This window comes from Siniperca chuatsi, linkage group LG6, assembly GCF_020085105.1.
Source record: "Siniperca chuatsi isolate FFG_IHB_CAS linkage group LG6, ASM2008510v1, whole genome shotgun sequence".
Taxonomy (NCBI): domain Eukaryota; kingdom Metazoa; phylum Chordata; class Actinopteri; order Centrarchiformes; family Sinipercidae; genus Siniperca; species Siniperca chuatsi.
The window spans coordinates 7,505,342-7,529,842 of NC_058047.1; the positions used below are offsets into that span (position 1 = coordinate 7,505,342).

The 24,501-nt window shown below is 39.9% G+C and overlaps 1 protein-coding gene across 7 annotated transcripts in view; it reads left to right on the forward strand.

The window, feature by feature from the left end:
• ddah1 (dimethylarginine dimethylaminohydrolase 1) overlaps positions 1-24,501 on the forward strand; it is a 76,095-nt gene that overhangs the window by 36,712 nt on the left and 14,882 nt on the right. For 6 of the 7 annotated variants that reach the window (XM_044200976.1, XM_044200973.1, XM_044200972.1 and 3 more), the window contains 2 exons: positions 20,148-20,247; positions 21,478-21,551. In XM_044200976.1, the coding sequence (XP_044056911.1) occupies positions 20,157-20,247; positions 21,478-21,551 (165 nt within the window). In that variant the 5' untranslated portion in view covers positions 20,148-20,156. Of the gene's footprint in view, positions 1-19,575; positions 19,598-20,147; positions 20,248-21,477; positions 21,552-24,501 lie in introns of those variants that run through there. The other variant, XM_044200974.1, reaches the window with a different exon arrangement.

Consider the following 24,501-nt stretch of genomic DNA (forward strand, 5'->3'; position numbering starts at 1 on the left):
GTCATCCCTATGTTCCCAGGGTCCTGTGTGCCGAAGGTACTATGTTCCCCAGCTCTAGATTCCCTTAATATAACAAATAAGACACAGTTTACATGTCTTCCTAGTGATTTAAAGATTTACGAATATAAAAAATATACATTATTATTGATTTAAAATTAAGGGAGAGAGTTATCCCTTTATCATAGAGTTTCAATTATTGAGTTAGAATCATTGTTTGAAAGAGGAGACTCACACGATCACGGTAAGTTGAACCTCGTGAAATTACGTTGTACCATTCCAGAGCAAGTTGTTCTATTGCTTTGCTTCTGTTCTGAGTTGGTCTAGCCCTGTCTTGAGTTTTGAGCATGTGTATCTCTTGATATAAACTAACATTGTAAGAGAATGGTAAGGGCTATCTTCGCAGTTCAAATTGCAAAAGAACGAAGGAAGGTGGATGTTTCTAATACAGTTTGAATGTTAAAAATTTGCCACAAATCCGCCACTGTGGATATATCAATGTCTAAAGTCAAGAAAACTGTCTTGCCCGCCAGTGTGAGTGTAGGTTTCAAGGAGTATAACATCAATAGGCTTTAAGCTGTAGGTAGGTGATTTCAACATATTGACCCAGGGAAACATACATTGAACATTTGACCTAGGGAAAAAACATTGCTGAGAACATGAAACCCTTTGTCATATTAAGAGGATATTGAGCTAGGGAACATAGGACCCTGGGAGCATAGGACCCTGGGAGCATAGATACGCTCCCTCTGTGCCAGCTGGGGCTCCGCCTTCTGCCGCTCTTCTCTTTGTCACTCCAATCATTTGAAATGAATGACTGCAGGTCACTTTATCTCATGGTGTCATTGCTGGTGTGAGCGCACAGAAAGTGCTTTACACTATGCATGGAGATGCTGTTTAGACCAATGACTGCATGATCTGAGCAGGGGGCTAAACATAGCTGGGACCCTAAATGAACAGCCTTTGTTCAGCACTCACAAAGGTATTTGCCATCATGATGCACAGCCCTGAATTGTGACTCCAAAGTGAGGTAGTACTCTTGGCATGAAGTCAGCACACTTGTTTGGTGCCTCAGCAGCTGTTGATATGACTGTTAAAGGTCTGACTTGGGCTGAGTGTATGCACGTGCATGCTTGTCTGATTATATGCATGCATGGCTGTGTAAGCGTGTGCTGTCTCTGTGAACTGCGGCATGTGTCCTCTTGACCTCAAAGTTGAACTTTGTGACCTTGCCTCTGTAAGGCAGAACGCTGGGCATGCTTTGCCCCTTCATGCTTGCCATAATGAGCGCACTTTAGGTAGCTTGTTCATGTGTCACGTTTATTCAAGGATCCGGGCGTCTTAATCAGTATTCTGTTTCAGACGTGCAGCTGTGTCTGAACTGCCATGATTAGATCTGACATGCTATAGGTTCACTTTGGTGAACTTCCTTTTGTAGCAGTACCGATATGACAGCTCAGTTTTCTGACAGCTCTCTCCTTAAAGAAGAGTGTTTTAACAAATAGTCTAAAAATAGAAATGTGTAGCAGAACAGACTTTATTTTAGGATTTTAGGAACATTATTTTAGAATTACAGCTTTTGAATTGTGCCACTGCAAATTACGCTGTTTCATGTATTAGAAAGATTGATAAATTATTGTTTTTGATGATTTAATTGTAATGAATCCTAGTTGATATCTTAGCATTTGATTTGAGGTTATAAAACTACGTTAAAACCATTTCCTCTGACCCAGGCCAGAACATGTTGTATCTTCATACTGCATAGGCCCGATCTCATGATTCCCTGAATAGACAGGCATTTGTTATTCTCAGTGTAAACTATAGCCTCTCAAATGATATATTTTTCTTATCCTTCTTCTCTAAGGTAAAGAGGCTGCAAAGACATTCATAAATGTAGCAAGAATACAGTATATCATATTCTTAGGAAGACGGGAGGTACTTTTAATTAGTACTTTGAGCATCAAAACCCACAAATTTGCACCTTTATTAGTAACAAATGCCATCTGGGTAAAAACTTCCAAGAAAGGGTTTCACTACTTATCAGCAGGAGGGACTTTTTTAAAAATCCACCTGTAAAAAGATCAAAGTGTTGATCAATGATCAGAGAGGTACATCGCCTGTGATGTGTGGAGTGCTAAACAGTTTTCATCCAGTGGCAGTGGAGCAGACTGCAGTATATATTAACCTTAATGGTGCAGAAGAACTGCAGAAGAAGGGAGGCTTTGGATCAAGGCTACTAGAATTCCAACAATGTTCCAGTTCAGACCTACCACCAGGAGGTTTTCTGTATGTGTGTGTGTGTGTGTGTGTGTGTGTGTGTGTGTGTGTGTGTTGCTGGCATGGACCGCTGGAATGGAACGATGTTAGACCAAGTGGTAACCGTGGAATTTTCTCTTCATCTGCTTTAAGCTTTCCTAAACCACCACTGATGCTGCCGGAGACACCATCTCTTGATGATAACAAAAACTAACCAGCTGTGAGAAGTATTCTCCCCTAAACTTAACCTAGCTCCTCCAGCAGGCCTACGCACAGACAGACACGTATACACATATACACACAACCTAAGGCCCAAAGTATTCAAACCCTTATAAGGTAAAATCGCAGGTCTGTCTAGAGTGAATCTGTTTTGCAGCATCCCGGGCGAACTTTGGTATTTGTGGCTGGGAAAAGCATCAAGTATGCAGAAAGGACATCCTTCAGTGTTTGTTTTCTCTCCTTCCCTGTATGCATCCTGTGGTTCTGACTGACTGGCTACTGGCATTACGTAAAAGCCAGACTCCGTGCTTATATATTTTTTTCCACCTCAGTTTTGGTAAATGATTCAGCAGAGCCTGACTAAATGAATGTTTTCAGAGCCTGGTTATGAGTATATACAGCTTTCCTTTATTTATTTTTTTTGGCCTGACGTGCTGATCGTTCCAAATTTGTGGTTTGTCTATGTGTGGATGCTGCACATTTTAGGCGACGTGACATTTTATGCGTACATTTCCATTTTTCTAAGCATTTGCTGATACTTGTATTTATTTGATAATGTACTGATTAACATGTGATTAACATGATGTGCCCCTGCGTGTGGGCTGTGTATGTGTGTCAGTGCATACCTGAGGTCCCAACTATGTAGTTAATCAAGTCCACCTACGGTCATTCAATAAACCCTGGTAGAAGTGGCGACTCACGCCACAGCTATCCCACAATACCCCCTTCTCCTCTTTTTATCACCAGCTAGTAATTATGTGCTCCAGTGAGAGGCATCAACTCACTCACACACACACACACACACACACACACACACACACACACACACACACTCACCTTGATTAGCAAACCTAATGGATCGCCTTGCTCTGTATTCCAAGAACATTCCATAAAGCAGAGGGCCCTATAATTGCTTTCTACCATCAGAATTGCGACATGCATTACCACACAACCACTGTCACCTCCTCCTCTTCATCCACCTCTACCTGTACTTCCTATTTCAACCTGTTTCTTTCCATCCTTCCCCTCTTTTTCCATTTGGATCTATAAATAAAATCAATTTCAGATGCCACGTAAACCTGTGAGACATGATTATTATTATTTTTTTATGCTGTCATTGCATCAAGTGATTCTCTGTATTTTGAAAATGGTTGTTTGTGGTATCAAACCACAGAATTATCATCTAACTCTGCAGCTCTATGCAGCTTTTAGCTCATTATTTTGCTTCATCAACCTACACATACTGTAGACTGTATAGTTGAGTCTCACAGCTCATAAACCCTTCATAAAAAACTGTAGGAAGCAGTTTCCAGTAAACAAGTTCTGAAAAGCTGCAACTTTACTGTTCTGGTTCACTCTCACCGCTCTCATAGCATCGTTTTCGGCCGCACCAGAGAGCTGTTTTCAGCGAATAGGCTCTAAAAACCCGCTTTCTGCTCAGCAACAAACAGCAGACAGACAAAGTTAGTGACTAGCTAGTGAACACAGTGGAGCATTTAGCTGCTAAAGAGCCAGATATTTTGTTGGTACAAGACCAAAAACAGCTAAAAGAGAGTGAATATTGGACTTGTGTTCATCAGGTGGCCAGAAACATGACTATAAATGAAATGTTGTGTTCAAAAACTCCACTGCCATCAGTTATTGCAGATTAAAGTTGTTGAATTATAGTTTTTATATTCATTTGTATCCAAATCACTTCAAAGTCTCTGGTGCTTAAAGAAACAAAATCAAATGCAGCACAAGTTAAGTTGAACTCCAATAGGGATTTTAGATTTCAGTTTGAAATATCAAATTATTAAGCAACAAGATATTCACTCACTAAGACAAATAACTTGTTATACATAGGTGTTCTTGTATCAGCTTGTCACAAAATATGAATATTTTATTTCCTTCCTTTTAAGTAGCAAGAGTTGTGGTTGTCTGGTTGGCAATGGTGCAGAAAATCAACAGTAACAAAGTGTTAGTTATACAGTGCATTCTGACAGACAACAAGGTGGGAGTAGAAGACCATACATTTTGTTCTACTGTACAGATGTAATTACCACTCATGTCGCTATGTGCAAACAGGACACATGAAGCGCTATAATTAATATTTGATTTCACTTTATTATCAGATTTCTCTGAAATTTGTCTTGCATCACAATATTTTCACATGTGGTAGGCACAATGAATAAATGAATTTAATTTTTCTTTAAATATTATTAAAATTCCTCTGTATCGGAAGGTTGGAAGTTGGAGCAGGCACTTGCCTTGCCTTATAAGTCTGATGCATTTCTTAAAGGTGCAGTGCAGTGCCAGTGTGTGTGTGTGTGTGTGTGTGTGTGTGTGTGTGTACATGTGCGCACACATGTAGTTCATATAAACATTTCACTCAGATGTGTCTTGAACCACAGATGCTCACACCTTTGCACCTAAATTAGAATCTGCACATAAGAGTGAAATCAAGGTCACATAGGAAAACATGTTGTTTCCACTTACAAGTGCAGCCACAGTCAAGTTTACACATAGTCATGCATTCTTTGTTAGCTTAAGTTTCCATGTTGAAGCAAAGGCTCGGCCGGGGGCTATTTTCCTACCAGCTTCGCTCACCCAATGAGGTCACACCATCCAGAATCCTGAGAATGTCAAGAATGGTGAGGTTTAAGAGCTTCTGAACAGCACTATATGTTATCAGATGGAAGGGGGCTGATTGAGAAGGGAGGTCGAAATGCGATCCACTTATATAATGAAGTGAAATGAAGGGGGGGAGTGGCACACTTCTTCACCTTATAGCTCTTCTATAATCTTCTCCTATAGCAAATGCCAGGACTTCACTTCTAACACTGCTTGATTTACATTGTTGATTTAAATCTGTGTGGACACCTTAAAAATTATTACATTATCCTGACACCAAAAGCAGGATTCAAAACTGCACTCTGAATTTGTCAGAGCCAAATTAAGTTGAATGTCCTAATTTAACCCCAAAATCAGTCGTAGATTAGATTGGATTACTAATGAGATCAAAAGCTGTCTGAAACTGCACCCCAAATGAACTAGTTTGTAACACAGCCTCATTCCTCATTCAGATGTATGTTTTCTAAGGTGAAATAGGTCATTTGGACAAATACTACACAATAACACCTTTTGATTGAAGTTACAGTTCTGCCCCAGTGTTAACTAATAGGTCCTTGTTTTTCTGTGCACTAGCATAATCAAACCCCCCCCACCCGTCGCCGGCAGGTACACAGGTGAGGTTGCAAATTCCACAAGAGACAGTCAGTGGAAATATTATCATAATTCATATTTCTCACAATGTTTACACTGTCCTGTGACTCTTTTGGAGGTCCAGAATTCCAGTTTGTGATGCATCATCAATGATCAGTATGCAACACAAAACACTGAAATAGGAGTCTAAGGAATGTCTGTGCTTCCAAGATTGCAATACAGCAGAACTTTGGATTACTAAAAATGAGCATGTACATACTGAATACTGAATATCTGATGAATTAGGCTTTTCATTGTTTTTGTTATATTTGAAAAATCCCCTGACTTGAGAGTTTATTATCTGTAATGTAGTATGAAACCTGCCCAGTTATTTCCTGAAAGACAAAATGTCCCATTGTCCAGACAAGCAGAGAGAGAGGGGGGACCAGGGTTGGTAGTCTGTTTTTTTTTTTTTTTTTGTGTGTGTGTTTTTTTTTTGTTTTATGACAGGGCTCAGGCGGAGATGTTTGCTATTCCCTCAAATGTCTGGAAAGTGTGCCATTTCCATTACAGTCTGTCTCCTTTCACTGCAGCAGTGGTGATGTTTTTGCATGGAGGCACGAGGGTAAGGGGCAAGCTCTGTGGCCTTGTGGGTCCAGGCCTCAGCAGTGCAAGGTAAGGGAGGGAGTAGCTGTGGCCCTCCTAGACACACATGGGTTGCATGTGCAGCTTCAAAGATGTAAGAGGATGGGCCTGACTACTGGCAGCCTATTATCACTGGCAGGAAAAGAGAAGGAGGCCAGGGACTGGTTTCAGACTAGTTAGCTAGATGATTGAGGAATGTTAGGCTTACTGTTTTGCTAGTTAGCAGGCTGACTAACATGCTAAGAAGCAAGCATGTTACATGGCATGCCTGGATGTTTCCTTTTTTATACCATTTTTAAACCTGCAATAACCTTTGAAGTTGATATAGCAAACTTATTACAGTAGCAAACAGTTGTTATGGAGCAACATGATTAATTTGGAGTCATGTTTGTGTGCACCTATCTGCACACAAACATGACATATCTGGCTCTTCAGCGGCTAAATGCTCCACTATGTTCACCAGCTAGACGCTAAATTTGTCTGTCTGACAGTTGTTGCTGAGCAGGGAGTGTACAGTGGATTCTTAGGGCTATTTTGCTGAAAATAGCTGCTTACTGCAGCCAAAAACGAGCTGAAACTGGCTTTGTAAAGCCTAAGGAAGCTACAAATTCTGATGATAAATCTTTGTGGAGTAGACCAATGGAGACTGACACACAGTCAACAGCCCATTTGGCATAAAAGTATAATGATGCTGTTGAGACAACCTTTCAGTGATGAAAAAAATCTATGAGGGTATAGAATATCAATTGTAGTAAAACTGTCTGGACAGGAAATATGTACAGGTAACTAACTGTAATCCTACCACTAAAACGAACATCATGGTTTTACAATGACACTATGGAATCACCTGCTACTTTATTGACTGAGAGTGGAACTGTCAAATGATTGTCCTAATGGCATATCTAAAATAAATATTAAATATTTCAGTTCATTTGTGTCTGCTGTTTTTCACTGTCAGGACACTTAATTGGGAAATTCATGCTACATTTCAGTTACATAACTATTAAGCTCACTTTAACACTACTCTAACACTTGCTTTTATTGTCTTTCCTGGCTCCTGATAGAGGTGGCGATCACTCTGGTCAACAGTAGGGGAGTAATTTTCAATTTCTGATTTGGTGTTTGTTTGGTGTTCTGCAACAGAACAGAGAGTGGCAGAGATGTGGTGAGTTAGTTCCACGATGCTTCCATTTCAACCAAAACCAAAAGCTTATCATTGGTTGTATTGTTGGCTTTGCTCTGGTTTCTACAGGTTTTCCATCACCCTTCTCTTTATTTCCATTGCATTTAGGTTACCAGGTATGCAGGTTAGATTTAAGATGTAAAACTAACCAACACAAAGGATTTGATGCTTCAGTCATTTTTCTCTCATTCATGCATTCATACCAAATCCCAATGCAGTTTCTAATTTGGTTCTTGCTCACTCCTTAGTAACTATGTTATTCATAGTTTTTTGTATCTTATCGTAAAATGTTACAAAATTATATTGTAAGACATTAGGTTATACAATCATCAATTTACAGGACTAACAGGTGCAGTCATTCACTAAATGCTACAGGGTTAGGTATGTAAGTGCAGGTACGCTGTGTCACTGAGGTTACTTGATAGATCCTCACAACACAGATGAGTTGTTGAATTTGGCCTGCGGCACCTCCAGAAGACAAAACCGTAATCCGTGGTGTAACTTATTAACCTTCTAAATATTCACAGTAGCAGCTACAGTGCAGCCACAGCATAAACTATCTGGAAACATACCCAAGATATTACAGAGGTTTACCTGCATATTATCCTATTTCTAAAAGTAAAATATTATTCAGTCATCTTGACGTTTCTCAGATTTTTGTGCTTCTCTGTGCACAAGGCCTGCTCAATTCTTCTAACACATCATCATGCAAAGTTATACCTGCTAAATCCCTGCAGTATGGTTAAATCCACACGGTTTTCTTCTTATACTTTTAAAATCAGATCCCTGGATGCGGCCCTGCTGGTTAACATTAGCACCTGACCTCTTGTTTCATGCTGAAAGAAGGAAAAAAAATCTTTCTGGGAAAGCCCTTCATTAACATTTATGGGAAACCTTTTGGCCCATCTTGTTTTTTTTTTTGTTTTTTTTTTTCCCTTTCAAGATTAAAACACATAGTCCTTTTCCTCATTTTTCCATACCAGCCCCTCCCATACATCTAACTTCACATGGCTGTTTTGGGAAATCCCTCATAATGGGCAGTTAGTCTGTACTTTGCCTGGCAAACTGCTTTTTTCCCCTTTGGGAACACATCCATTGCATTCTTTGGAAATCGTGGGTGTAACCGTGTGGTATGGTGGTGTTTTCTTTCTGCAGAACGCACTGTTTCCATGCAGTTTTTAGTATTCTGGACAGAGCAAAGAGGAACAACTGCTGGAACACCTCAACAATGAAAAGAATGTAGATATGAAAAGACAAACAGGTTTTTTTACACTCTAGACAGAATGCGTGGCTTCAAAAGGTGGTCTGATGCTGCTATTATACAAGCTCACAGCCAAATTTGGGCTTGCTTTTTTTGCAGATATTCAGAATGTCAATAGCATGAACAAAAACAGTATCAGAGCACATGGTGGGAGGAATTTTTGAGGGAAGAGCCCTTGTCAGTCACACTCCTTATATCCAGTGAGGTCAAAATTCTCTGACTCGGACTCCCCTTATCCTCCCTCCTCACTTTTGTGGCTTTACTGACCTTTTACCCGGGGGTTCCTCTTTCTCTGAACAAGCCAGCACCATACACTAAGAGGACACCCTGCGTGGAAGGGAAGAGCGGGGGGAGCCTTCAACAAGAACTTCATCTTAACGTGACTCACCCAAAACTCTCCGCCTCCTTTCTTGACCCTTCTTGTAGCTCTGTAATCCCTGCTTTACACCGCACTCAAAGAACCAGACATAGCTTTCTCCCAGAAAAGGCCATGGTAGGTCAGGTTCCGGGCCACATAAATTCAGACAAACCTTTGCAGAGTGTGTTTGGTTGGACATTCTGTTCTGTGGCACACCTTGGGCCTCCCAAATGTTGAAACAGCTTAAATATGTGGGAGCTCTGGGTATTTTTACTTTGGCTTTCCAGGGGCCTCAACCTGTGGAACAAAAACAAACACAATGGGGATTCCTACTCAAATAATCTCAATTGAATCATCCTTTGGTACACATGAGATGATGCCAAGTTTTCATTCTGTAAGGGTAATAAGAGTCGGTGAACCACAGTGCTCGGAAAGCCTGACAGGTTATGGGAAATGACTTTGGGTGACAGTTATCAGGCATTCCTCTTTCCATTCAACTTTTAATTCCCTTTTCAATTCTAAACCATATGTACATCCACAAAACTTCCATGGCAGATGTCTGCTGAAGCATATTACCATTTTATATCAGTGCATCCTGTTTCCAAATGTCATTCAGTACAGTATGATTTCATTGTTCAACAACAGCTTCTAGAAATTTCAGGCAGCCCGCACTTTCTTCCCAGCTCGTTAAAGGACCATACCACTTTGTTTGCAAGTTTTAGCTCCTTAAAGAGTCGTTTCACCCAAATTACTGTACATATTTTCTCACTTTTTCTTATGGAGGTGTTTCTTATCTGAATTGAGAGGATGTCATTTGTTGTACAGGTTGTAAAACCCTATGAAGCAATTATTTGATTTTGGGCTATATAACAGAAATTGACTTGACTTAACTCTAGAGGTATCAAGCCATTTAGATAGTTAATAGTTTTATTTGCCTTGGTCGGGTATCCCCGCCTGAGGTTTCTGCCGCCACACTAATACAATAGAGAATGGAATTTTGTTTGTGGGGCTCACAGCATTAAAAAGGACATTTGAAAAATGCAACAGCAGCATGTTTTTTCCAGAGACGGTGTCCCTGTTGCTCAAGATAATTCACTTAACACATCAGCAGTTTTCATAGGGACTACTTCTTTGGTAGAAAGTAGTTCCAATGAAAGCTGTGAGGTCTGTGGATTATCTACAGAATCCAGGATGTTTCTTGAAAGAGATGTTGCTTTTCAAATGTAATTTTTTAATGCTTTGAGCACCATAAACACAGTTCCATTCACTGCCATTGCATTGTGTTGGGTATCGATGGCAAAATACTATGTGTTTTTGTAATTTTGAGTAAATTCAAAATCATGTTTACTCTTTTACATTTTTTGCTGACCATTTATACAGTTTTAGATTTTTTAATGTTTTTTTTTGCTACATTTCTAGACATCCTTTGGCTTCCATTCATTTCTGTACAGTATGAAAATCAATTAACAGACTGGTGATTGATTTGAAAAGGCTAAACCTCATTTACATCATAATGATTATCTTATTCGGACAAAAACAAAGGCAGACTTGATGTTTAGTATGAAGTAAGTTTCAATCAATTTTATATTGAAGATTTTCATATTGTTTAGAAGTTAATAGAAACCAATGGATGGCTTGAATGGTTTGGCTTGGCATGGGTTAGCATGCAAGTGCTTAGTTATGATGTAAAGTATACGTGATTTGTAGCAAATGGACTAATGGACGTGAAAAACCACTGGTATTGTCCTTTTAAATAAATACTATGAACTTGAGCTCACACACAGACTTTATACTTACACTGTAGCACATGGAGTGATTGACATACACAATGTGCTCACCTTGAACTCACAGCCTCGTCACCCTTTGCTAGAGATGTAGGTGATCTTGTGTCTGCCAGCCCAGGTAGGCCAAAGGTGACGGTGAATAGGGTTTCCCCGTAGGGTTTCCCTCGAGGAAAAAAAAAGAGAGGAAGAAGAAAGGCCATACAGCTTCTTTTCTGTGTATGTTCTCAACATGGAGAATACTTACTCTGCTGTACTTGCTATTATGTTGAAATATGACTTGATTTGGCTTTAAGTGTTATTGCTTTGGATAATAAGATGAATGGCTCAAGCGTAAATCTCCGTTGATCATTGAAGAGCTGAGGAGCTTTATAGCCCTTCTTAAAATGTTGGAGGAGAGTGGAACGACCTTTAACCGAGCTAGCGCTCACAGTGCTTACGTTAGGCCTCCAATTTTTGTATCCAATTCAGTCCAATTGATGTCATACAGCATAGGAAATCTTGGTCATAAAAGCACTTTATTAGCATTGCTTTCGGGGGTATAGAGCAGAGCGACCTTGAGGGCATGCAAGCTGTTCGTCTTGAGTACAAACAACCATTGCTGACGTCCAACCAGTCTGCATTGCAGCAGTGCTCATAGAGGTTGCCAATTTTTTTTTCCTTAAAAAAAAAATACAGCAATTCAGCATGAATTCTTGGTTGTGAATGTAATGTGTAGTAAATCTAGCTAAATTTTTTGTAGTGTAGTGATGTTTGATAAGATGTTTTTTTTTTTCTTATCAGACCTAGGGAAGCTAGCTAGTGAAGGCTGAACTGTAATGCTTCATGCGGTAGGTGAGTTTATTGGCTTTCCCCCCTTGTTTGGGTATAGAGGTCCAGTCTGTGGGGGTCAAACCCAATAAACACGGAGGAGTCGGTGCCAAGTAGAGATGTATTTACTGAAGCCCCCTCTGTTTTTCCCCACGGTGGAGGCTCACGTACATTCGTAACCAACGGCCTCCATCCCTCTGCTTTCCAACAGTTCCTAGCCTGCAGCTCTCCTGTATTTGTGGAGCCGTCACAGTGAGAGGTAGGCAGCAGATACATTCTTTACAGCCCTGCTGATTGGAGCGAGCACTTTATTTGCTCTGGGACAGACTTTGGACTTGTCAAACAGACTCATATTTCTGTTTATTTTTGCAGTACTCTGCTCTGCTTGGGTGTCTCTCTATGTGAGTGTGCACTATGACCGGCAAGGTGTTACACTACAAGATGTTACTTAAGTCACTCCTCCTTTATTGATGAGGTTTCTCAATATGTCCTTTTTGCATTTCTCTCCGCTTTAACTACATATTACTGCATATTTGGCAGTTACTGCTAATACCTGTGTATTGTTTGCTTAGAAACGTGCAGGGCCCTCTTTCCTGATCACGGATGATCTCAGAGGTTAAGAGTGTTATCTAAGAGTGATTCTACAATCCTTATTGAACAGAGGTACTCCTTAATCTGTAATCATTTCTAAGAACCTCTGTAGTTACAATGCTTATTGGTAACACGCTGTAAATCTAGATCCTTGGAGCTTCAGTCTCATGGAAGTAGATAAAGGGATTGTTTTATGTAACAATGAGAAAAATACTACTTCTGTTTCTTGAGTCTTTTCTATCAGCAGCCCAGGACCCAAATTGAGCCGATATTCATTGAAAGATTCATGATGAGATGTAATTTTGTTATTCTCTTTCAATTTCGGTTTTCTATTTAAAAATAATAAAAGGAGTGGATAATGAATAGTCACTAGAGCATTAATAGAAAACTAAGTCTTTATTTCTGTTTTAATGAGTCTCTACACAGCCAGTCATCCACACTTTTTTATGTGTAATTACATGAAGGGTACAGCAACCTTTCTCAGCTCTCCAAAATGCAATTACCTCTCATACACACCAAATGCTTTTACAAACTGAAGACACCCCATTTAACAATCAGGGGCATAATGCCCTGCACTTTAACTGTGTTTCTCACTCTCTTTTCAAATGATTTGTGTAATCCTAGCCTTGCTGCTATCTTACACCATTCAGACAGCTGTAAATGTGTCCAAGCAGGACTATAGTGTGGCATTTTCCTTTTTGGAGCCCTGATATCCTGGGAGCCCCAAGTGAAAGCAGTCTTGACAGTGCTGTAGGTTTGGCAGAAACAGCTCTTTTACTGAGGCAGACTGCCAGATCCTTGTGGTCAGTGTGTGGTGCGAGGGTCTCCAGATCTGCTACTGTTAACTGTGCCCGCCTTCAAATTGACCTACTTCTCAACATTTATGTAATCCTAATGCTGATGGGGGGATGCAAAAGAGAGGGGGTGTCATGGCTTGGTTAACCACAGGTATGTTCCAACATATACCAAGGATTTGTTTGGATAATGCAAGGACAGGACATGGAGGGTTTGTTTTCTCTTGGCTGCTACTAAATGAGTTGTTGTCATTTCATACTTTCGTTACAGGCTGTGACAGCGCTAACCCTCCCATTTAGTTCTCTTTAGGAATGTATCATTTGACCCCCATGACAGCATCAGGCTGGGCCCTTTTTTCCATGTATGCACCCACCTGTGTGACTCACGTATGAGTGCTTTGTTTGTCCTTTGTGATTACTGTTCCTGCAAAAGAGAGGGAGAAATCATTAAGTACTGATTTCCGATAACAGAATTCATGTTTTTTCTGTGTGCATCCTAGTGTGTTCCTGTCTGTGTGTGTGCAATGGAGTGTATGAATGTAACAATAGCCCTGTCAGAACCCTATTACAGCTTCTGTAGATTTTCTCCCTTGTGGCTGGCATTTATTCAAGCCTTCAGGCTCTTTCTAAAGAAGCACTCAGTGAAACCACTGCCCATGGCAAACTTTTGAAAAATCTATAATTGAGCCATTTAATCGCACTAACTCCTCTGAGCAAACAAAGGGAATCATCTCTCTGTTTTCTCCATGACGTCAGAGACTTAATACCTGAAAGATTCTGATAGCCTTATCCACCTAGTTGTTGCATAGCTAATGAGATTTGTGCATTTATTTTAAATTCCACTTGGTCGATTGCTCAAAAATGCAGTCATTATTCCCATTCTGTATTCAACTGGTCTTTGAACTTTCCTCTGCATTAGGCCTCTGCTATCTGTAACTTACGATCATCATCTGTGTCCAGGATGTCCAGCCAAAGCTTAGCTATGACGCACAAGACTCACTGTTCAAACGTGTGCCCATATGTCAATATAAGCAAGTCACTTTTATTTCTTTTTGCACACAGCTGTTTCAATCAGTAGACTGCAACTTTTGACTAATTGTTCTAAAAGAAGCCTCAAAGCTGCTCCTGTCAATACTTTTATATTAACAATGGATTAAATTACTTTGTGTAATGTGAAAGTGGAAAGAGAATTATCACTCATCTCTGCAGTTTCTCAGCTCTACAGAAATTTATAGCATCTCTGAGCTCATTGTTTTGGTTTGGCCCGCATCTTTACTGATTTGGTTCGCTCTCACCTACCCCATTTCCGGCCGCAGCAGGCAGCTGAAAAAGCTGTTGTAAACCCATTGTACACAGGCTGCCCAACACCAAACGGCGAGTTAGCGACTAGCTGGTGAACATAGTGGAGCATTCAGTAGCTAAAACCATATATTTCTTTCAGGAGTTGGGTGAGACCAAAACAGAGCTAAAAGGAAAGTGAATGTTGGACATACATTTGCCAGGTTACCACAAATTCGACTTCGGACGAATACTCATGTTGCTCCATGTCTGCTGGATATGTAAATATGCCAGTGGTTCCCAAACTTTCAAAATTAAAATTAGCTTATATTTAAGATGCACAAGGACAACAAAACAAAAAGGTGGGTTGAGTTCAGACTGTGTTGAGGGCTGAGATGTATCAGCTTTCTTTGAGCTGTTTAGGGGGTCAGATCTTTCCATCCTTTGCTCTGACGGTCAACACTTTTCTGACTGAAAATCCTGAGCCAGAAAGCGTGTTGTGTTACTATGAGAACCAGCAACTTTGAGTTGCTGATAATTAAAGAGGTTTACCTCCTTGTGTGTGAGGCGCAGAGGAATGCTGTATCCCCATTATGTCGGAGCGTGGGACTCTGTTGCCTGGTGTAGGGAGGCTAGGATGACCTTCAGGAATGCTATTGTTGTGTACTCTATTCCCTTTCCAAATGCACCGTGCTCTATCAGACTGATGGTCCTTTTTAGCAGAATGTGATATCCACGGGTACCAGGGCTGAAAGAAGGGAAAAGGGGTCCATAAAAAGCCCCAAATAATAGGCTGTTCTCTCTGCTCCCTCTCCCCTGTCCTGTGCTGGAACGGCAGGAATGTGGCAGGCAGACCGACTGGATCTCAGAGCCTTCAGTCCCTCATGAATTTTAAAAGGCCTTTTTCATTCAAAGCAGGGTGCTGGCTAACAGCATGTCGTCTGGCCAAGTACTCGGGGGAAAAGGAGGAGAGAGGAGAGGAAAAAGAGAGGAACATAAGAGGGTTGGAGGGAGAGGAGAAGGAGGTGCTGGCAAAGTGAGTTGGCACCTAAGCAGGGTGGGGTATCGGATGTCCCTCACAGTGAGAGATAATAGGCCACTCTGCATAAGAAGCCACTGTAAGAGCATTCTTGACCCTCCAAAGAGAATAGAGGGAATGTGAGAGACGAAGAAAGAAAGACGGTGAAGGATGAGAGGAAGAGAAAGAGGGCCAGATAGGAGAGTCAGAGCTGCTAAAGACAGGGTAGTTTGTCAGAAAAGAGCCTCAAATTTGTTCGAAGGTCATCATATGAAATTTGAAATGTCTGGGCCTGTTAAAGGAATAGTTTGACATTTTGGTAAATATGCTTATTAGCTTTCTTGCCTGGCGTTAGATGAGAATATCGATGCCACTCCCATGTCTATATGGTAAACATTTTGCTACAGCCAGCAGCGGTTAGCTTAGCACAAAGACTTGAAAAGGAGAAACCGCTAGCCTTGCTTACCATACAGACATCAATCATCTCCTCTAAGTCTTGAAAAGCAAGTGCATTTGCCAAATGTCTCACTATTCCTTTAAAGGCTACCATTTTACTGTTGATGATAACTGAGTGTTACTGTGAAAATTATCTTTAGCTTGACAGTATATTGACCTCTATTGTGTGCTACCTTTTGCCACAAAGGTAATGAGCACTGTAACTTCTACAAACCAGTCAGGTTAGTAAGTATTGATAAAGATATACCTGACTCAGTGATTGCTGGAGCTGATATTGGTGACTGCACCCAGTGGATGGATTTACTTTTCTGTAAATGCAATATGAATCACATGAGGAAACTGCAGAACATTAACTTCAAGCTTAAGCTGCTCTAATTAGCAGTGTATCTGTGGGGAGCTGTTAAGGACTTGCAGTGGCATGCTAATTGTTTTCCTACTATGCAGCTGCTAGAGCTTTGTCAGTCATGATTACAGCACTTACTGCTCTGCCACAACCTACAGTAAAACTCATTCATTCATTCACTCAAGCATTCATTTGACTGATACAGGTGAACATGGCTAAAGAAAAAGAAATGAGACTTAAACGTCAGTTACATTTACTTGCGTCTTTATTGAAGAAGCACACCTGCGTGTTAACCCTGGCAGTTCTCTATTTTTCTAATTATGAATAACATGGCTGTGACTCATACATACAACAAACAGATATGTTAAGTTATATACTTTGACGTAATGTTACAATGTGCAAGATGTGTGATCTAAGCAACTTTGTCAAATTCACCGATGCTAAACATGCTAGTTTGCAGAAATGCCATTCTCCTGAGACTTTCCCATGCTGCAGAGAGTTTTTTGAAAATGGTGTGATCCATCCATTCAGCTGTAGTCTTGTGGGCAAAAATTAGTTGATGACAGGGGGTCAAAGAAAAATTGAAAACTGAGTAAAACAAGAAATAATAAATAGCTTGATGATGATTCCAGGGGGTTATGTCAGAACAAAAACCTCATTGAACTTTGAAGTGGATGTGTGCGAACAGGAAAAAGATGCACTCTTTGCCAACTATGCACAAGCATATAGGGTATCTGCTTCAATGAATCCCTGTTTCTGCAATAACATGCTGTTGGTAGTATCAAAATGTGCCGTAAACAACATGAAGAATGCAGACAGGTGGAGGCGTGATGTTGTCAGGAGGGTTTTCTTGGCCTTTTGGTGTTCGCTGAGAATTGTTTAAGCACCACAGCCTATGGAAACATTGTAGCTGAACAGGTGCATCCCTTTATGCCCATTGTGGTATTTTCAAATGAATACTTCCGGCACAAAAAAGATTTACTCCAATAACTCCTGCACAGCACAATGATCTCAGACCAACGGGGCATCATTTGGGAACATGTAGCATTTCTGTTAAACCTGTGTGATGCTACTCAGTCCAAATCCATATTGGATTGTTTGGGACCTTGAACCCATTTTTTGGAATTCAGGATGTTTTAAAGGCAAAATGGAAGAAATCCCTATAGAAGAATTTCTTTTGCTGATTTCTCTTGATGCTACTGCCCAGAAAATAAAGTAATTTGGTCCAAAAGTGCCTTAAACCCAACACAGCTGACGCTTACCTGTCCAATTTTTGATGTTAGCATAGGCCCAAAGTGGAGTTGATGCTCAGCAACTGCCCCAAGTCTACACCCACAAAATATAGTCAAATCTGGAGCCCATATATGGGTCAGAGCTAGCTCACACTTGGTCGTAAAGTGCAAGGACACAGCTGAGTGTGTCACTCTCAGCTCTCATAAGGTCTGCTTTGGTAATATTTTAGTTGTGTGATGTTCAATTTTTTCTTGCAGGATTTGGGCAACAGCCTTTGTTTATTTATAGTAAGTGATACATTACAGTAAGTCTGTAATTTATCTTTGTGTAGTCAGTGTATGCCTGACCATTCACAAACTGTATACACAAGACCATGACATCACTACACTCAGTCTTCTCAGTGTGCACTAACTTTTTTAGTTGGAGGAACCCCACTAAAATGTGGTGACATGGTACTTAAGTTTGTTCTGGTTCTTTTTCTTCACAAGCATTTGTGTTTGGTTTTTTTGTCCACATCTTATTGTGTGTACCAAATGTCTCGTCCAAACTCATGAGCTACATTTTTCTGGGTCCATGTGGAAAGACAGTCTAATGTTCTCTACCACATGCACACAGCAGATATCATCGTGTTACGTTTCACATGGTGAAGGGGGAACCTAAACACTCTGGATCACATCACCTCCAGTGATGTCAGAGGAAATGCCAGAGAGATGAAGTAAAGACACAGCACAGTGTGTATAATGTGTGTGGTGTTGTCACAAAAGGTGTTACTTCTAAATGTGTTTTAATTATATACTCAATATGATCTGGGTATTAAATATTAGGTGCCTACTCTCCAGCTTTGTTGTGCAAATCTGGCCTTACTGATGGACACAGACATACAGACATGTCTTTGTTAATACATTATTTGAACTGACTGAGGTTTCCTCACTAATGATGAATCAGTGATGGAGCAGGAATAACTTTGCTGGGACCAGCTAAGACTCCACAGCAATGAAACACAAAGACAACATAACACAATACTTGAACAAACATCAAAAGCATAAGTTCTGTCTCAACCATCTGGATTTTTTACTTCCTCAGAACCTGACTCAACCTTTTACTTGCCACCCAACATACCTACAAACCCAACTAAATGAAAAGCAAAGAGTGCCTCTGCAATGCCTTTGCTTTGCACGAACAAAAAATGAGAGGGATTAGCTGTTACCTATACTTAACATGCTGCACACTGTTTCTGTCAAAGCTTTTAAGAAACCACTAATACATTTGTGAACCCAGTTACTTGGAAGGACGCTGTGTTCTTCCTGGTTAACTGAAGCAGAAAGATGAGCAGAATGCCTGCAGTCAAGATGAAACATGGAGGAGGAAATTTTTATTCTTCTGTGGGATTCCACTGTCTTACTTCTGGAAAGTGAATAGTGCCATTGGCTCATAAGTCCATTTAAAGAAACAGTCATCCAAACAAAGCAGCTGTAAAAAAAAAAAAAAATAGTAGCATGCCGTTATTGACTACACACTCGCATTAGCTAAAGCTAATGCAGTCTAATACAACAGTCCTGCAATAAACCTACCTTCATGAAGGTTAAAATGTTAAGTTTTTGTTGCAACTGTTCTAGAGTGATGTTGTTTCAACTGTATGATTATTTTGGAGGATGTAGTTTGTGGTGCTGTTAAACTGTATTGCTTTATACAGAGAGATGTTTCTGTTATTTAGTCTACCCTCATTAATGAATATATATAAATGAGGTAGACAAAATAATAGAAACACCTGTCAACTGAGTGTATGTGTTTTTGCATAAATTAATTTGTATATGTGTAAGGAAAGGACATTGTGTATTCATTGTGTATTCATGTATGCGCATGCAGGCCTTCATTGTGTTATCTGGAAAGTGCATGGCAGTCTACCTGGATTACCTCATGGTTCGGCCTTCCACAAATGAGGAGAAGCAGAATTTTTGTGTTGGCCAAAAAGCACAGTGAGCAGGCTGAGGTCATAGTGAGATAGGACTTGTGGAAACACTGATGCTCTCGCTAACATGACTGGCCTTGGAAACTACTCCCACGGGAACCCCAAAAACGGGAGAGTAAAATCACACTGGGCGGTCGGACAGGAGAGCAGACCAGCCGAAGGTCAGCCAAAAAAAGACCTGCTCTTTCCTCAAGTTTCCAGTTCAGCAGAGGGGACATGCAGGTGAAATGTGGATTACACCAGGGAATGCATTTCATAATACATGCTTATGTTATCCGGGTGGCAGTCATCTTTTTACTTCCTTCCTATAAATATATGAAAGACAGACGACCCAGAACATGAGGACATGAAGAGGCTTTTTAAGAGTTTGTGTCGGTCCTTCAGTGTACCTATTTTCCGCAGCCACTGCCTTGTAAAAGTTTTAACATCCTCCAAAATGACATCATTTCATGGCTCATTAAAATGATGTCATCGCAACCTGTTGGAGAGAAAAGGTTTTGTTTCATTGCACTCAGTCTCAGGAATCTGGGTACTGTGAAATACTGTGCCTTACAGAAATCCAGTGAAAATCCTGAAACTGATTTTCATCATCTTGTTTACAGACGTGTGATTAGAATTGTACTGTATCAAAATATTCCTGAAGATAGGAAATGCTGATGGTTTGGACCATTTGGTGGTGTAGCTTACTGTACGTCATTATACTTTAGTCTTTTGTTTAATATCAGCAGATGTTCTAAGTGTATTTCTGTTTGTGTCCTTGTGTTTGTTCCAGACGGAGGCAATGAAAGGAGCTCTGAAGGCTTTGAATCTGAACATTGTGGAAATGACTGACGAGAATGCCACACTGGATGGAGGAGATGTGCTTTTTACAGGTAAGCTCAATCACTGTATTTTGTTCACCTAAAACTTTTACACCATTATACCAATCAAACAACAGCCTGAGGCTATCCACATAAAAATCAAAAAATCCTGTTTATTTGTCACATACACATTAAATTTTTTGTGCCTAGCTCCAAAAAGCAACAAATAGTAAAATATAATAGAATACTACAGAATAAAATAAACCAATTAAAATATTTTACAAAACAAACAATCAAAACATATGGAAGATTTACAAACAAAATGTAGCAGTCTCAGCTCAGAGAGTGTTTACTACTGAGAAGACCATTGTGTGTCTGTGTTTCGGGATCCTCCACACGAACATTCCTCTGTGCGACCTCGATGACCTGGTGCCCCAGCGCACTAAACAGAATTTCATTCAATCATTGTGTACCATACTGTATTGTCTTCTGGCATCAGGTAATAAAATTGATGAGGGCAGAGAATCAAGAGCATGGTGGTCTTTATTAGATCTTCTGTACATTCTGTTACAGTCGTGTGGTGAGTTAAAATGTGGGTCAGTGTCTTCTACACTGCGCAGGACACTAGAAAAAAGCATAGTACACTTAATTGGGTTTCTAGACACTGGCTTTGTGCTCTCGTTCCTTCCAGCTGAAATCGGTTTCACATGGCAGGGTTAGAAACATTTCCTGTTGGCAGGGCCCCGGCTAACGGCTCATTTTGTAAAGGCTCAGCAGCTACATTAGGAGCCCATCCCTGAGCTCAGTGTGCTGCTGCATCCTTGCCAGGCATTCAGGGCTCTGTCTGTTTGTACCCCACCATACTGACCACAGTTGGCCTTTCTCACAGGCATGCATAAAATACACACTGTGGTGACTGCAGTGTTCAGCTGCTGTAGCTCCACAGGCTCACTGTATTTCTGCTGTTCAAGATTTTTAGACTTTATCACTGTAGACTTTAGAGATTTTAGAACTTTTTAAATGTCGTACTGCATACTGCAGATATTATACTATTCATTACTCTAAGTCCTGTATCCCCTCTGCTGTCCGCCTTCTCCGTTCCTTATATGTCTTTTTTATGGTTTTGCACAGCCTCATTACATTTAGATATGTTTAGTTATTTATTAATGTACGTATTTATTTATTAACATTTTTTTAAGGTTATTGTCTTTGAATCACAAAACTAAAAACAATCACAGTGTTTTTCTTTCTTTTCCTATCTATTGTGTATATATCTTCAGTGGCGTCTGATTCTTTCTCCAGGTCGAGAGTTCTTTGTGGGCCTTTCCAAACGGACCAATCAGAGAGGAGCAGAGATCCTAGCAGATGCCTTTAAGGTGAGTTTAAATGGTGCAGTGATGTAAAAAGTGGCCAAATTACAATTAATACTTTGCTTGAAAATGACTAAAGTAAAAGTGTAAGCGACCCATTACCTAACATACATATACAGTATATAAGTCCTAAAGTTAAGTATCTGAATTTAAATGTACTTAAACCTGCGTTAATTGGTCTTTTTAACCACTTTTGGGCAGCGCAACAAGCTGTAAACACAATACTGACATATTATCACCATATAAAGTTGACGTGGCAAACATGTTAGCCAACAGTTGCTTAATTACACATCCAGCAGCAACATTAGCAACATTTGGAGTCGTGTTTCTGTCCACCTGGCAAATGTAAGTCCAATATTTACTCTCTTTTAGCTCTATTTTGGTTTCCACCTAATCCTGAGGAAAATATCTGACTCTTTAGCTGCTAAATGTTCCACTGCCAGGAACAGCTAGTTTCTGACTTTGTCTGTCTGCTGTTTGTTGCTAGACAGGTAGTGTACAGTAGGTTTTTAGAGTTTTTTCGCTGAAAACATGTCTGCTGCATTTGAAAATGACACTGATGAGAGTGGCGAGAGTGAACCAAAACAGTAAAGTTGCGGGCCTGAAAAACCAGAACATTGAACTAAACAACGCTTTAAAGCTCCGTAGCACTGAGGGGAACCATAGAGTGGGGTTATAATTCTCTGTGGGTTCGAGCACATTTTTCCCATTACACATCTGACCTATTGTTTTTGTTGAAAATATACAAATGTATTGACTCTGTGTGCTGTTATGGGCACTTTACTATATGAGAATGGAAAAACATTTTAACAGAACTATCTTTTTTTAATGTACAACCATCACTCTGACTTCTTAAGTCTCTTAAATGGTCCCTAAACACAAGCCTGCTGTGAGCAATCAGACATCTCAAACAAGAAAGGAAGCGATAAATGTTATCAAATCATAAAAGCTTTAGATCAGTAAGATGACAGGATCATCACTCCATTTATCTTGCGTTTTCACTACATATAAACATGAACTGTTACTAGGAAACCCTTTGACACATCCTATTGTTTGTTGTTAAGTTAAAAACAACAAAAATATTCTGGGAAGTTCAATTCAGTTCCATTTTATTTATATAGTGCCAATTCATAACAGAAGTTATCTCATTGCACTTTTCCTATAGAGCAGGTCTAGACCGTACTAGACTGAAAGCAAAAAGATAAATTGTGCAGAGTACAATTTAAAAAAGTATTTCTACTTTGTTATTTAGCACCACTGAAGTGGAGCACTCCGACATTATTGATTGATGGATGCAGCTGTAAAGAGTCCCAATGGCAATTAGTCGTTAGTAGCCAGGTCCAGGCCTCAGCTGGCTTTGAGCTGGCATTTTTAATCAGCTATTGACGCAAACCCCTGCCACCTCTGTACACAGTGATTAAACAAGCAGTTAATGACACTGAATAAAAAGGTGATTTGGGAGGGGAAACACCTCTCTCGTTAATTATTGTATGAACACTTTCATGCTGCTATTATTATTATTATTATTATTATTATGGGGAAAAAGAAAAAAGATATTTCTCACAGTTCTTATCCATCGCTGATGATCATATTTGCAATTAAAACCAGTATGCCTAGTTGGAGTTTAAATCCACAACACACAGCACATTATCATAATCATCAATCAGTACCTCTATGTTAAAAATTGTCTTTAAAGCTCAGTCTTCCATGCTTTACAAGGTAAAGACCGAGCTTTTTTGTGAATGCTGTCATCCTTTGAATGAATTAACTGTTGGCTACTTTGTTGTCAATTTGATGATTGAATTCTTTAATTATTTATCCTCCAATTAAGTCTTTTTAAAATAAAAGTTACAATTTGAGAATGAAAACTGTTAAGTCATGTCTTTTTCCCTTTGAATTAGACAAATTTAACATAATCACTAACTCGTCTTTAATAAGCTGTCAGATAAACTCATATCAAGGAAAAGTACTGATGAAAGGGCCAAAACCAACAATAAACTGATCCTACTATCTATTAAGTATTGCCTGTTTAGCCAGAGCCTGATAAAGCTTATTACTCTGTGCTAAGGCTTCCATTGTTGTCCAAAAACTATTAAAAACACATCAATGACCCACAGCGTTGCACCAGATTCCATTATGATGAACGTGGACACTGAAACAACAGATTTAGGCATGCAGTCTACAAACAGGGTGGGTCACAAACACAGACTGATTCTATCTATCTTGTTTACTGTTATCGTAACATGAAGGAGTTTCATACTGCAGACTTATGTGTATTGCTTTTAGATTTGCTCTGAGAAACCATAACAAAAGAGAAAAGCCAGCTGAGTCAGAAGTTCAGAGGTGGATCATGGCGTGAAGAGTTCAACACATTACAGTAACCGGAATGGCCTTATTGCTGTGCTTCCATCTTCCCATCTGTATCTGATTTGAATTCCTCATTTTGGATTCCTCTGTGTTTTCTTATCTTTGATAAGACAGGACTTAATGATGCGTCTCTGGCAAATGACACTAGGAAAAATCGCTTGAGCGGCCATTATTGGTTTTTCTGTTTGTTTTTTTTATCAGATTGATTCCTCCTAGCACTGTTGTTTTTTCCTTTCATTATCAAATTAAGGAGCATTTTATTGCCAGGTTTGTTTAGCACTCAACAACTGTGTACAGATGTGGAAGCTCTTTTCTTTATGGTCCTTGCAGAGGTCAGAGTAGATGGTGCTGTTGATTGAATGAGTTTGTTCGGGAAGAAGTAACTTTGAGGCCAAAACCACTTATTTTCATCTACAGCTAAGAGGTGTTGAATCCTAACTTGTACCAATAACACATGAACATGGACAATGCGAAGGACCTCAGCAGTGAAGCTCAGTCTTAAATGCTTCTGTCATATAGTCAATAGGGTCACAACATGGCTGCCTGTTAGTGCAGATGAAAAGCAACTCTGTCTCTCCCTTAATTCCCT